At 45.1% G+C, this 16,065-nt stretch overlaps 1 protein-coding gene across 32 annotated transcripts in view; it reads right to left on the bottom strand.

Moving 5' to 3' along the window:
- The window catches only part of LOC144115866 (uncharacterized), a 360,881-nt gene that overhangs the window by 60,345 nt on the left and 284,471 nt on the right, over positions 1-16,065 (bottom strand). For 24 of the 32 annotated variants that reach the window (XM_077650438.1, XM_077650430.1, XM_077650437.1 and 21 more), the window contains 4 exons: positions 9,179-9,235; positions 6,569-6,684; positions 4,338-4,426; positions 610-744 (listed from right to left, as the gene is read on the bottom strand). In XM_077650438.1, the coding sequence (XP_077506564.1) occupies positions 610-744; positions 4,338-4,426; positions 6,569-6,684; positions 9,179-9,235 (397 nt within the window). The remainder of the gene's footprint in view (positions 1-609; positions 745-4,337; positions 4,427-6,568; positions 6,685-9,178; positions 9,236-16,065) is intronic. The other 8 variants (XM_077650440.1, XM_077650434.1, XM_077650435.1 and 5 more) reach the window with 1 other exon arrangement.

Raw genomic sequence — 16,065 nt, 5'->3', positions numbered from 1 at the left:
TCTGAGGTGGAATATTTTCTGCAGTGGAAATTTCATTGGAGTGAAAGAATGAGCCAAAAGAAAGAACGAGGCTGCAGTTTCAAAAATCTTTGAAGATGAAATCATGCGCAATGCTAATAATACCGTCTGGTGTGTAGTGCCCACATGTGCCTACCTTGATAAATTTGCCAGAAATGCACTGTGCCTCAAAAACCTTGCCATACGAAACTGAACAGCTCAGGTCAATCGTAACTGGGTACATCTGCACCAGGTACTAAGAGAGCCAATTAGCTCAGCAAAAGACAAGGGGTCAGAATATTGACAGAGTTCCCTTATTACACCACTTGTATCGCAATATCCCAGGCCAGAGAAAGACTTCTGCTAAAAGAAGATCTGACGGTGCTGTCATTTACATTTAAAATTTTGCAACTTTTAAACGCATCACAAGAATGTCAACAGATAATCTAACTTCCCTCTTTGCACATTCGCACCCCATCATAAAATTAAGATTCACTGCACTTATCATCGTTCTCCTTAGAAATTATGCAGCAAGTGCAATAAACTGTGTCTCCTGGGCTATGCCTTATTTCAACTATGAATAAAAGACAGCAAAAGAAAATAGGAACTTACTTAGGTGACTGGGCAAAGAAGTTGTAGAGCACCTTGGCAAGGGTTTTCGGTTCGGATGGTCGATACGTTCGACTTACAGTTGGCTCGAAAGAGTTCTCGTACCGATCGAGTGGGATAGGGGACTTCTGTGATGGCCTGTGATAGAGAGAGTCAGAGCTAAAACCCGCTGCTATGTCTTGTCACAAACAGAAACAATGCTAGAATTGCAAACACAAGTTTCACAGCTTATTGCTGCTTCCAAATGAAAACACAAGAGAAGCTGGGCTTGTCAGGAGCCGGTAATGGCAGTCGGCTTATGACCAGCCTGGCTCGTCCCAATCCGCTAGGGGTTCAGGACCTCTTCTATGCATTCAAGTACCTCCTGAGGTACAGATGAGCTGGCAACTTGAGGCTTAAACAGTGTTATCAATGTGGAAGCATGCTTTGCTAGTTTTGCTGCTACTCTGTTTGTAGAAACATTGGCATTTATTGTCAGATGCCTTGATTTTGGAATATCAGACAATTCCACCTAATGCTTCGACCAAATTCTATCGTGCACCAATGACTCTACATAGCACACTACCAGTTTATACTCTGCTTCCTCATGATGCAACTGTACCAAAAAAAAATATAAAGCTCTTTCTACAGATTTTATTGGGTGCACATTTCTCATTCATTTGGTACAAACTTTGACAACAAAGTAACAAGAAAATACAAACTACAACCTTCAATATATACAGAAACGTCCTTGAAACAGCAACTGCTTGAGTCACCGTTACAATTTGTAAGAACTTCGGCTGAAGCTATGTAGTTATACAAGCTCAACTAAACAATGTACTGTCGGGGACAAAAGTCTTCAGGATGCATCATCGGGCACCGAAGCTGAAAGCTTTGTTATTAGCCGCGGGCTGGAGACCACACTTGTCGAGGTGAAAGTTGGACTCTCATGCTGTGATGTGTGCCAGTGAGAGAAGGTGATTGCTAACAAACATGGCAGCTATTAGCCAAAGTCCGTTGCCACTGGAGAATTTCGTTTGCCATAGCACTGTGGGCTTTTGTTAATTTTATTTTGCTCAACTGGTGCTTAGCGCCCATCAACATCACATGTATTTTAATGAGTTAAAATGTCCATTAAATCAAATGCATAAATGAATGCAACATTAAATTCAAATCGGCCGTGCAGCTGATCTACTTTGACCAGTGAAGCATGACAGCTATACCCCATTTCATACATAGCAGGCAACACTGCCAAACCTAGCGCACCTTTTCGAGCAGGCTAAGTCCATGCCCAAAAAGTAGTTCGGCCTAGAACCAAGGTTAATACAAACATACTCGTTGCGACAGATCTCAGTAAGTGCGTGAATGGCAATTTCCTCGACTTCATTTTACCTATAGCCACATTTGCACCCTCCAACTCATTGAGACTTCGAGAAGTAAGAATGTCCTTGGCGGTCTGATATGCGGCTGGTAGGGTGAATTGCCCTTACTCCATCCACGCCTAAAAATTAGGTCCTACTCAGTGAAAATTATAGCCAGAGGTTCCGGATACTGAGTGCCTCACAGCTTTGAATGTAATTTTCAGTGCTGCCACTTTGCTTTGTACAGCTCTTTGTTGTCGGCCAAAAACTCACCTAGGTTTCGAGAAGGATAAATGATACGTGGCAGAGTAATATGGTTTCATGGACGCACTACTTCTGCAGCCTCCGCAACGTTGCCTGCTATGTATGAAACGGAGTATAGGCAGCAGGCCTCCAGCCCCGATCGGAGTAGTCATGTGCCACTAACCATTGCAACCAATCATGTTACTACCTAGAGCACATTGTTATCACTGTGCTGCTGATGTCGTAAGTACATGCTGCTTGCCATCATTGCCCATGGCCATCTGCTATTAGTGTTCACACTGCTCACTGCCAGCTGTGTTCTTGCTGCCCAGCATGCACTGTGCATAATGCCATGTCGCCATCATGGCATTTTTCACTGTAATTCCTTTTCCCATATGCCTGTTGCAGAGAAGGACTGATTTATTTAGGCAGCCAGTGGCAGACAAGTGCCACTGACCTGCTGCCAGCATGCATCGGAGGCCACTACAGATAAACCACTTGCCCTCAGTGCTGAGTGGCCATATATGTGCGAAAAGGCCTGGCCTCCATTGATGCATCTTCTATATGGATTTCTGCACAATGTAGTGCATCAGTCTCTAGTTTGAATCGGGCTCTCCTCGACTCTGCATAGCAAATTTTAAGTCCATTTAAATTTGCATTATTAACATTCAAACTGCACCTACATTAAATGAACATTGTGACCAAAAATTGCATGGAATCTGTACAATATCGGAACTACCATATTTACTTATGTAATTTACGCACCCCCAACTTTTCACCCCCTTTTTGAAAAAAAAAAAACAAAAAAAAACTGCACTCCCCGCTAGGCAAGCACACCAGCATGCACACCGGTGCATGCAGGGCAGGCTTGAGAAGATCGGCGCGCCCACGTCGCCACGCGCTGCAGCGAAACGTTGGTGAGTGCTGCCAAAAAAAGCCGGTGATTCGTTTGTAAAGTGCTTCCGGTAAGAAAAAGTCAATTGTGCATCGTTCACCCAGCTCACTCGCGCCGGCAGATGCTTTCCCATATGAATGGCTGAAGCTTCCGGTAACTTCCGGTAGCATGCGTCGCACCAGAATCCGAAACTACCCAACTGTTGGATATTCTGTTTGCCGCTACTCAGCCGGGCCGCATGCGAGTGTGCCGTTTTATCACCTCGCATCTCCATTTTCCTCTGAGTGCTGGCTTTGTGATTGTATCGTTCCGCACTTATTGCTTTGAGCTGAGCACGCACCGCCATGCCATCACACGGGGAAAAATAAATAACATGGGTCTCGGGGGGAGGGGGGGGGGGGGGGGGGAGGGGAACGGGTGCGTGGGGAGGGGGGCTTCGGCTTATATTTGGAGTCAACTTTTTTTAGCCAGCAAGGGGTGCGATTGCAGGGTCGACTTATACGCAGCAATATAGTGTATACATTGCGCGTTATGACCTTTGTAGAGTTTCTTAGGTCGAGTTCGCGAAATCTCCGCGTAATTTGCACACCCCATTTTTGAAGCCTTAATTTTATGAAGAAAAGTGCACAGAATGTCACAGAATTCCAAGTGTTCAAATCACTTTGTTAAAGACTGGCATCGAGGCACCAATTATGTCAAGCTTGTGGCTGGGCACGAACTGCTTGTCTTTCCCCGACTCATAAGGTGCATTGAGATATTCCTTACTACGCACAGCTCACTAGTACATCTTCCCCTAGGTGTCCCACCTGACTCCACTTTAATAACAACCAGAGATCAAAGCCGCTGATTGGTGGTACAGGCAGAAAGCCAACAGTACTATCTATAGGGAACCTCCACATGTTAGGGAGGCGCCTGAGTGAATCCAAGAGAAATGGCGCAGCTAGACACGAGCCATCGGTCAGCAAGAGTTGGCCACCCATGTGCTGCCTGCCTATGTTGTAATGGGAGGCTACCAGTTTCAGAGGTTTTGAATAACTTGTTTGCACGTTGAGTGCTCCTTGCACCCAAGTTGCTTGTTTTGTGCAGACACAGGCATGGTTGAAGTTAGTACACTGGTCTTAATCCTGAGTGAAAAGGCATAACCACAGTGATAACCTCAATGTGCAATATCACTTATGCAAGCGATCCCCCGCCCCCCTCCTCAACATACTAAGCTAAAAGCACAGTCACGCACTGTGAAGAATGCCACTCACAGCAGGTAGTCATTGTGGCGCCTCATCTCTAACTCTGCCGACTGGCGCTGCTGCTTCTTGTGGTATTCCTCCTCGTAAAATTTGCGCATCTGCAAAGGTCACAAGTTACAATGATGCACAATTTGTAAGTACTGCCACAGAGCACCCTCAGAATAAGGTATTCTCTCGGAGATGGCAAAATTGGTAGCATAGCCTTGCTTATGATTCATGGGTTCCTGTAGTGAGAAATTTTTTGCTAATTAGCAGTTGTAATGCCTTCAGAGGACAACAAACTTGGCAGCAAATAAACAAATAAGTAACAAACAAGCAACATTTCGAGAGTAGTACATGTTTTTAGGAAAGATAGCTTATTTCTTCAAGAGTATAATTTGTTTCATATATTCAAGAAGAACGAAACAAACTGCTGCAGTCTTGCACTACAAAGCTAAAAACCAGTAAGTTTGCATTATAACATTAATTTGTTCACAGAAGACCAATGAATCAAACTTCTTAGAGGTTCAAAGAAGCTGTCGGTTCATGTCAACAAGGTGCATCATGCTTTATCACCCTTGGCACAGCAATATTTCAAAACCTCAGAAAAATATATTCATGCCAACATGAACCAAGGAACATGGGCTTCGAATTAACGAGGTCCTACCGTACTGACATCACTGAGCAAATCCAGTATCTGCAGAATGTTACTTTGTTCACATATAACTAGGGGTGAGCGAATATTCGTGAATTTCCGAATATTCGAAAATTCCCGAATACTTGGCAGCGATCGTATACCGCGCCAACTTTCGTAAATCTAATTGTTGCAAAAGCGCAATATCTGGGCAAATTATCTGAATATAGAGTTTAAAGTTCCAGGAAAACAGTATAATGGCCCTGTTCTCTTTCTTCTCCATCGTTTATCGCGTGGACCGATCGCATTCCGATGCCGCTAGGCTTCACCTTGTGCGCAATTCCGCAAGTGGGCTTTCCCACATACCACGCGTGCTGCGAAACACATGGGGAACGACCTCCTTCTAACAATTGCAACGCGAAAGCGCGTTTTTTTCATCCTTCCGTAATATGTTATCTAACTAATGTCCATACCATTGGCATTCGTTCTGGCACCTTCTCTCTCTGAGCGTGACCACCGTCATCATGTTTTGGTCAACTACGCTATGCGGGAAAGCCTACTTGCGGAATTTCGCGTGAGGCTCCCGAAGGGGCGAGTCGAGGTGTCGCAACAGGGCAAGCGATCCTGTAAAAATCCCGCGTATTGCATGGTGCACTGTAACCCATGAACCTCTTAAGTGGGCCTAACGGCAGGCGTGACAATGTTCGGAGGGCCCCTGTCACTGGGTCAAAAAAATAAATAACATGGCCGTGTAGTTTTGGTTTCTGAGCTTAGCCACTCGCCCGCTGCAATGGCAACTGGCGGCCCGCGCATCCACTAGCAGTCCAATCTCAGCACCGTGCCGCTTTCAGACGCTGACTGACACGTCGGTCGTCATTTCTTTTCCTTTTTTAGAAGCAGTCTCGCCATTCCGACGTCAATGCGCGTTCCCATCTCGCTTATCTTGCGAAGTCTTCCTGCACGACGAAACTCTGTGCTCGTCACGGGATTACAGGTGTTTGCACGATGGAGCCGCCTCATAAGACTACCGCATTTTCGGTAGTTCTTTTTTCGGGGCCGCTGGGCATTTTATAAATCGACCTTCGAATAACCTGGGCATTTCTGTCGGTTCTTTGAACTCCGAATTAATGAGGCTTTACTAGTCATCATGTTATTTTTGTTTCCAGTCTTGTCATGTTTTGGATTGCATTTTTCCTGACCACATTACAGGTTAGATACTGTTATGCAGTTCAATAAAGTAGTATACATTTTTGCCCACATCATGTTTTTTTTATATGGTGCTCAGGCAGTCTAGTTTTGCTTATTTTAGTTGCAAAGGTCATACACTATTTTGAAAAAAATATGAGCAACAATTTTTGCTTGTTTATCTTTTCTGAATTTATTCTTTTGTGCTGACCAGATATTCGATACTCGATTCGATATTCGAAGCCATTTTTTCTTCATATTCGTATTCGATTCGTATTCGAAAATTTCGATATTCACACACCCCTACATATAACTGAGTGCCACATTCTGTAAAACATGCTATGCAGTGTGCTTTGTGGAACCAAGCTCCAGCTACCATATACTCAGAGGGGCCACCTGAAAAAAGTCAGATGGCCACTGATGAAGTATGTGCGATACTCACAGCAGCCTCCTGCCTCCGACGAAGCTCCTCCTCTTCGACATACTCCTTCTCCTCAGTGCGCACAGGTGTACGGTAGTGAATGTTTACCTGAGACTCCAGGTAGCGATGAAGCTGAGCTGCAGGTCATTGTAGACAGTAGCGATAAGTAACATCAATGACAGGTGTTTAGACACACTCACATGCATGCAAAGTCACTGCCTCATTACATAATGACGAGAAACGAAGGTAAAATGAACAACAGGCTACAAAAGGTGGCCTTGAATACAAACACAGGTAGGTATCTCGACAAAGAAGGCCCTGAACTACACTTCCTCACCCTTTTTCTCATTTTCATTTTGATCCTTTTGTGGCACTGACCTCCCAATGAGCACTGAAACTCCTTTGGACGTCCTGCAGATGTCCTAAACGCCCACGGGGTGTCCAACGGGGCTTCAATACTGACTGGGTCATCATTCACAGTATCAGAAAGAAAAAATGATGCTAATCGTCAACCTTATTCCTTATACAAAGTTTACAACTGCACTATCAAAACAAAAGACACATGGCACCAAATAAATGAACTAGTACTGCATGCACCATATCAGGCAGAACTCCTGTAGCTTCCAGCCCACCTGTGGTGCTGAGAGTAGAAGAAAAGGCTCAGAGATAAAGAAGTAGTAGATTTCTTAACTGGTTCAGGGCCTTTTTAATGCTAAGTTCTGTGTCACAGCAAACAATGACAGGTTCCAACATTAGAAATGTACCAACGTGCACATGAGCAGTTTATTTCATGGCTCTTAGGCAAGCTTGCTCTCAAGTATGCACTATAGGAGACAGTCCTTCCCTTGGTGCATAACGGCTGTGGTCTGGGAAGTGTTTGGCCACACCAAATTGTTCATTGTGCACAAGTTCCCCATGTGCTTCAAGAGGCGTGCTCAGCAAGCACTTCACAAAGTACCGGCATTTTATGTCAATGTGAATGGATGGTAACACACACTCACACTAACAGAGAAACAGAGCTACCATGTGACCCTATGAAAATCTATTAAAAGAAGAGGCATCAGCAGCTCAAACTCTGGAAAGAACAAAGCCTAGCCAGAAATTTGTCCTTTTTATGCCACTAACCAATATGCAGTGCCACTGAAAATCTCTCTGCTAGTCTTTCAGCTGCATGAAAATATCAAGCGAATGCTTAACCCTTTGCGGTCTGTAGACAGGGTACTTACGAGAACGCAACACAGCCATTCTGGTGTGCTGTTGGGCACTGCCCGACTAGCTTTTCCATGCTTGAATTGAGCACGTTTTTCTCATTATACAGATGCGCTATCTTCTAAACCACACGCTGCCCAAATATCAATGAAAGACTTGGGTACATAAACGCCAAAAAAAAAAAAAAACATTCCACAACTGTTCTTCCACCGTCCTTGTTTTCTTTAAACGTGCCCAAAACTGGCGAAATAGATGCAGACTGGAATGGCCGCAAAATATGTAAACGTTTAGACCGCAAAGGGTTAAAACTCAAGACATGAGGGGTGAAACTGCTGTTGTGAGCCATGACATCAGGCAAGGAACAGAGCAACTCAGCTTCACAACTGACAGCAACACAAGCTTCCAAACCTGCCTCATTTGCACACGCGGACACTCTTTCAACAGCTGTCATAGTGCTGATGCGAGTCCATACATAAAAAACAAATTTTGGTGTGCTAAACTGTGAAATGCCACAGTTTTACTTCAAATGTGTATCTATGACATATCACCATATGTTTCCACTTCAATGTTGTTACACAAAAACAAGCCATGCTGTGCCGCCCAATGCTATGCCAGCAGTGTAGACTATGAGATGCTATCCCTGCAGGAGACATGACTAATCATGCACAAGCAGATAGTGTAACAAAATAGGCCAAATTATTACATAGCATTCAAGTTTAGCTGCTTCTACACTGAAGCTTCTACACTGAAAGCATAGCAAGCGTGCTATGGTCCACATATTTGGCTGCTGAAGTTTATGCTCTGTGAACAACTACAAGCTACAAGTGCATGCAGGCATAACCAGAATAATATGGCGCATGCTGCAACAAACTAACTCCTCTCAGGGGTTACCTAGCAAAAATGAAAAGTTTTGCTAAGCTAGTTTGAGTGTCACTAATGCATCTGCACAAACATACAGCAAGGCCCCCACCACCCTCCTCCACCACCGTGTTCCATCATTAGCACGTGAAAAAAAAAAAGGGAACATTGAAGTGTGCTCAGTACTAATTCTGGCCATGCCTGCAAGTACATAGAGCTTGCTCCCCTTACTTATTAGGAAAAAGAGAAAGGCAAGCAGCTCTTGCTTTCACTTGTTCAACATGCCACATATGCAATTAACTGGTTGCTGAATGTTTCTAAAAGAAGCATGCCCATTACTGCAGTAACAGTTGGTCCTGATTATTAAACTTAGCTGAATGCTCTTCGTATCAAATGCTGCTCTCTCAGCAATTAAAAACCCAAACCACAAAGCGAGTGCCCATACAGCAAACGAACAGTGGCATCGGAGAAGACAAACAAATGAAAAGAGGCAATGCTTTCATAACCGGTAAGCGGCTGTTATCCCATGCTACAAGACAGGTAATGGGGCTAGATTCTTCCTACCTTCGTATTCGTCGAGGTCGGAATTGTCCGCTGGAGGGTATGGTCCAATGACGGGCTCTGTTCACAATGACACACACACGCACACATAGTCCAGCCATTCAGTGATGATACCCAAGCGCCAACAAGGCAGTGTCTCCAAAAGACAATTGCCACAATGATGTTTCTATGACTGGGCCACAAAAACGAGGTCTGGGCTGACAGAACCCCTTTGGTAAATCAGGTCATTACCCATGCAGGCAAAGTGCATGCAAGGAAAGGGAAGCTGCGTGCAAATGCTGTGCTGGCCACCTGAAGAATCACGACGGTGTCATTTCTTTTGAAAAAAGAAGACAACTGACTTTGCACCGACTCCCATGTTATCTCAACTTTTCAGGAAGCACTTGCATTGGTTTTGTACTGCTGCACCAGAAAGCTTGACCTTTTAGAGCTCTGATTACGCAATGCCATGTGCTTGTGTTATGGGTGCCAAGAGGATATCATGCCATAAAAATAAAGCAAGGCAGTGAAGGAGACAAATGATGCACTTGTCTCAGCTGCGTCCCCAGCACTGCCACACATACAGGGCTCCAAACACCAACCTGGGTGCTTTTAGCAAACTGACACAAGAATGGCTAATTTACAAGCATGACAACAGCATCTTTCCTCAGTGTCGTCGGCCTTGTTCTGTCACCGACTGCTTGCATTTTCTGTATTTCAATTTTGCACCACACACACACAGAATGTTCTACTGCTGTGAACATAGCAAGCCTTACTGGGAAATTTTTTGGTCAAAAATGCATGACCTCTTCTCAAAGAGAACTATAGGGACTCTTAAGCCATGACATGGACATCTGAATGCAAGCAGTCTGTAAAGAAAAGTATTAGCAATAGCAACTGCAGAATGGGTGTCCCAATCAAGAATAGTTTTTAAATAGCTGTACAGCTTTTGAAAAACCTAGGCTAATTACCTGAAATAACTGCATATGGCTGCATGTAAACTGATGCTTGATTACCCCCTTAAAACGCCTTTATTACCATGTGCAACATGTTAGCATAAGGATCATGACACAAATGAACACTGAACTAAAATTTGTCAAATTGGGCATGGGCTATGGCTCTGTGCCTAGTTCTTTGCATCATGGATGCAATTCCCACTAAAAAAAAAAATTCAGAGTAAAAGAGCTGCCCATCTGATCATACCTTAGGAACTACCATGTTCCAACCCAAGCACAAGAGATGAAAGGGCTTAAAATTTGGATTTCTCTGCACACCATACCACACCAAACTTGCACTGGCAATTAAAAGGGTGTCCCAGATAACAAGCAACCAATTTTCCTTCAGGATTGAGCTAAAAACAGCATATGTCACAATTACTGTTTCTCTCTACTCTGCTTTACACTGGGAACATCCTGTAAATTTCTCAAGTCATATCAGTGTTACTTATAATATGAGCTTGGCAGCTAGTGCAAAATCAGATGTTTCTTCCAGTAAACAATGCACATGCAAATGGTTCAATCATGCCGCGTATGTGATGAAGTCCATACCAAAAATGCCACAATGCAGGAGACGAAAAACAAAAAAGTGCGTGGAATAGGCAACCAAAACCAGCCTATAGGCAAGACAACATGGCACAAGATCAGATGCGCAGCCATGCGTAAGAGCAGTTGTGCACTTCTAGCAATAGGCAACACCAGAAGAAGTATGAACAAGACTATGCTACAGAAAGTAGCTCTCAAATATAGAACATTAATTTTAAACGCAGCTTCAGGCAGAACTGTTCCTTGGAAGAGTTGCCTCACAGGAACAACTTGGCCTATTTGGCAAGTGTTCATTATAAATCTTCTGAAAGAAGATGAAAGACAGAGAAGACAACATGAACGTGTTGTCTTCTGTCCTCTCTTGTCACCTTGTTTCCTGCTATTTATAAAGAAAGATAGCCTCTCCTCATGTAAAGCTCAAATGTAGTTGTAATGGACATGTAAACCAGGTAGACATGAGGAGGCAAAGAATCAACGTTAGGCCGCAAGATTAGAGTAGTAAATTACAGATGTACGTAAGCACAGCTGCAGTTTTCACATAAGCTAAATTTATTTTCTGCATTGTATTCTGCTCTCTTAGATGCCCCCCGACTTTCTGCTGCAGTTGCAACTTTTGTAGCTCTGCAGCGAGCCCACAACCTGCTTATTCTGCACATTCTCCGATATGAAGCTCAAAGTAGAGACTGCTTTCAACTAAAGCCCTTTTGTGTGACAAATATAGTGCAAGGTGTTTACAGATACAGTCAAACCCACTTATAACAATATATCGAATATAGCAATGGACAGCCGCGGCACCGTCACCTTTGCAATGTGTTCTATGGTAAAATAAACCGCTTATAACAATGCTATCACACTAGATTGTCGGTTATAACAATTAAATGTAGTCATTTGGAGCCAACCCTCAAAGAAAAAAACTCGCAAACACAGCTACCACGCCAGCCAAACTACGCTTACAGCGCAAAAAACTCGCGTGCGTATGCGGAGCTGCCCGCACAGCGGCCACAGCGGCTGCGAAAAGATCACGTGACGATGCATACAAGGTGAGATGCATGGGGTGAGCCGGAGAAGCTTGTATGACTCGGAGGAGGAGAAAAGACGGGCACTTTCCTCTGGGCAGAGGTGGAGAGGGTAGGGAGGCGCTTCCTTTTGTTGCTTTTGTAACCGCGCGGGGAGCAGTCCATTATGAGGGTGCGCCGCCCGTTGAAAACGTGTCATGACATTTCAGCGTGGACTGCCCCATCTTTCCCACTTTCTTTGGCTCCTGCTTCACGAGCTGCACATGTTCCGAGGGCAGCGTACAGCGTCAAAGCACGTGCGTTGCCAGCGTGGTTTTTATCATCTGCCATCACCGGCCTAGGTCCTGCTGGTTCTGCAAGCCCATCGGATTTCTTCCCAGAGTTCAACAATGGAGGATTCTCCTTCAGGAAGCGCGGCCAGCGTGGCTCTACCGGATCAACTGCCGCAGAAGAGAAAGCGAGTGGCAATATCTTTGGAAATGAAGCGGAACATTTTGAGGGAGCACCGAGGTAGTGAAAAAGTATGCAACTTAGTACGCAAGTACGGCCTGTCACAGCCGACGGTTTCAACCATTATCCGCAACGCGCTCAAGATGACTGAAAACGAATGCCATGCTAGTGCTGGTCATGCTATGGAGAACGGCCGGAAGGGGATTCGGCATGGTGCCTACAAAGACGTGGAGGAGGCACTGTATCAGTGGTTTCTTAGCGCATGTGCTATGAACTTGCTAATTAGTGGCCCGATTTTAGCGGAGAAGGCGAAGCACTTTGCGTATCTCCTTCAAAACACCGATTTCCAGCCTGGTGGTGGCTGGATTCAGTGCTTCAAGGAGAGGCACGGAATCGTCTACAAGGCAGTCGTGGGCGAGGCAGGGTCGCTCGATGTCGACGCTAGACGGAAGTGGTTAGAAGAGACACTGCCGTACATCCGCGAAGCATATGCAGACCGGGACTTGTACAATGGCGACGAGACCGGGCTATTCTTCCAAATGCTTCCGTCGAAGACGCATGCACTCAAAGGCGATCCCTGTAAGGGCGGCAAGCAGAGCAAATTGCGGGGGAACGTTTTCCTCTGTGCGAATATGGACGGCAGCGACAAGTGCCCCGCCTTCATAATTGGAAAATCTAGGGATCCCCGCCGTTTCCGTGGTGCTGCGAGGATTCCAGTTCGTTGCCGTCATAATAAGAAAGCGTGGATGACGCGTGAACTTTTCCGCAAGTGGCTGTGCGAGTTTGATCAGCGGATGCAGTATGAAGGCAGGAAGGTGGCGTTGGTCTTTGATAACTGTACTACACGCCAGACTGCCCAGAAGCTGTCGCATGTGAAAATTTTCTTCCTGCCGCCGAACACAACTGCAGGCTTGCAGCCCATGGACGCAGGCGTGATTGCGTGCTTCAAGGCATTTTATCGCCGGCGTGTGTTGAGCAGCCTTGCTCTTAACCTGGACATTGCTGTGCGTGAATGCCGACCCGCTCCAGACTTTAAGATTTCGCTCCTGATGGCTGTTCAATTCATTTTTGGGGCATGGGCAGAAGTCAGCTCCTCCACCGTCATGAATTGCTTCCGAAAAGCGGGCTTCGCTGGGGATGTGACGCGGAGTGTCGCGAAGCTTCTGCCGATGGAGCAATTACAGAACTTTGGTCTACGGTGCGCAGTGATGACGGCGACGTGGAAGGGCTTGAAGAATTCTTGCACGCCGACGATGCAGTCACCACAAACGAAGAATTGGCTGACGAGGTGATCGTTGCAGCAGTCACCGGCGCGGAAGACGATGACAGCAGCGATGACGAAGATGAACCGGAGCCTGTACAAGTTGTCTCTCATCAGGAGGCCTCAAGAATGATAGAGTCCCTGCGGGACTTCATTTTTGCAAAAAAACTTTCACTCGGACATGTCCAACATTTGGATACCCTCCAGAACGATGTCAGCAAGATTGCCGCGAAGCAGTCGAAACTCACCGATTACGGGTTTGTTTCAGCAAAGTGAGAAGTGCAAGCTATTTTGCCCTACTCAAACGCTTTCAAGTTTTCATGTTTTCTTTGTTTTTTTTTTCGGGCACTAAGGGATATTTCAAGCTGAGAGGCAGCAACCTTCTCGTATTTTTTACAATGCCCCTTTCGGTGCCACCAAAACGATGCCTCGGCGGAGCTCGCATGTCACTTGCCGTCCGTGACCCCTCTTTGCAGTTGTTATGCTTTTTTTCGTGCAACCCGTTTATAACAATTATCGGTTATAACAATGGAATTTTTGTTGCACTTGAACATTGTTATAAGTGGACTCGACTGTACTTCTCAACTAGAAGACTGTTAAAAATGGAAGCAAACAGATCTAATTCCTTGAGTCATTTTTCTGCTGAATGCACCGACTATTCCTGCCATTCAGAAAGTTGCATTGCTTCGAGAAAGCAGATAGCGCACTACTTTACTTGAATAGAATCAGTTCGCTTCTCCAAAAACCATTGTGACCACACAGTCTCAAGCAGGTCACAAGTGTGAAATAAGTTAAACAAATCATCCTAGCCTAATTATGAGATCCATCTCTTTACATTAGTTTTAATCGGATACAACTCAAGAATGAAGCAGCAGATGTCCTTCAAAGCAGGTCCTCCAGCCAATGGCATCGACCAATTCTCATGATGTCCCTAAAGGGAAATATAAAACCAGGAAAAGCGAACAGACTATTCCTTGGGAACACTACCAATGCTTTTTCTACATGAAAAGGTGGCTGCGTTGCTGAGAAACCCGCAAATGAAAGTCCCGAAACCCTTCCAGATTCAAAGCACCTGCGAAAAATTAACTGCCCCGACGTCATTTCCATAGTGTCTTTGCATTGCGACCAAACAGAGGTGGCACTTCCAAAGACTGGAAACGTGGCCGGAAACCGAAAACCATAAGTGGTTGCAACGGCAATGTGACCACTGATCCCTTACTATTTCGATAGGGACTCTCCGCTGCATCACGTGCGTCTGCGGCTCGTTGCAAACTTAGTGGGTGCAAAAGAAACAGCGTGAGGTTATTGATGGAAGCCGCTGACCATAGAAAAAACTGCCGATCACACTCACGCAAGTATACACTGGTGATGATAATGTGAGCGTGTGGCCTTCAGTGCATTATGTGTTGTCATGAAGTGCACACGTAAGCTTCGAGCAATCCTCAAAAGCATGCAAGCGGCTGTCACTCTCAAAAACTGCACATGTATTTCTCATCAAATGGCGCACCATGCTATCGATTATCGTGTTCCTTGACTAACTACGCAGTAAGTATGATCGCGGACAACCCTTGCGTTTGACTCTGCTGTGGTCGTTGTGATTTCTACGTTCATGAATAGCTCCCTGTGGGTTGTAAGCGGAAACGAATCAGAGTGCGTTCCAACCAACTGCAGTCTGCCGCCTGCTGGCTATAGCTGTTGCCAGGGGATGCACATGCAATTTTGACGAACACGAATCAGCTGGTTGAACGTTTTTCTCGCGTAAAAACCCTGCCTCACGCTGATGATGTGCACGCTTGCACATGTCTGCATGAGTGCATACTAAAGAAAAAGGGAAACAAAAAATTAGCAATTTCTTAAAGCTCGCAGCCTGTACAAAGTAGCCGATTCGACGGCTGAAATAAGAATGAAACCACTCCATTGGCCCCATAACAAGAACACACAGCGTGAATGCCGCTGAAAGCTTTCAGTTCTGAACTTGCTGCCTACAATGGCTACATATAGCTTGAGTAGACAGAATGTGAGGCGAAAGCCTCATCACTTGTGTTTGCGACTAACCTTTCTCTCTGTTCTTTGCCTTGAGCTGTTTTAATTACAAGACTCTTCGCACTGTCAGCTATGCTTGCCGTGCTGCTTTCTTTGTATTCGGTAATTGCCCACAGAGACTGTGAAATAGTGTTTGTTCATGAATGCATCACTCGTCACTGCTGCACGAATGTTCCAGTGGTGCCACCACATATACCTCGCTTAACGCAATTTCCTGGCTTACAAAAGTGTTGTTTTTGGTAAAAATAACATATCTGCTATCAGGTGAGCCTACCTATCATTCTAGCCTGACTTGCTATTCTGCTTTAGTGTCCCTTTAATCTTCTTAAACCTGCTAGCCCGACATTGCAGAGGGTGACAGTTGAAAAGGGATTAACCACGGCTTAATTGGATCAACTAAGGATTCATGAAACTCAGTCAACGCCATTGGCTGCGGCCTCCTTTGATGGGCATCTGCCGCTTCGTTCTTGAGTTGTGCCCAACTATAGTTAGTTTAATGTGAATTACTAAAGGATAGCCAACTGATCAGTGGTTCTCAAATTACGATGCAAACAAGGTCTTAAGGAACACACACTAGATTTTGCCAATTTTTAACATGAT

This window comes from Amblyomma americanum, chromosome 1 (assembly GCF_052857255.1).
Source record: "Amblyomma americanum isolate KBUSLIRL-KWMA chromosome 1, ASM5285725v1, whole genome shotgun sequence".
Taxonomy (NCBI): Eukaryota; Metazoa; Arthropoda; class Arachnida; order Ixodida; family Ixodidae; genus Amblyomma; species Amblyomma americanum.
Note: the sequence above shows the minus strand (reverse complement) of the source record. Positions and strands in the feature narration are given on the sequence as shown.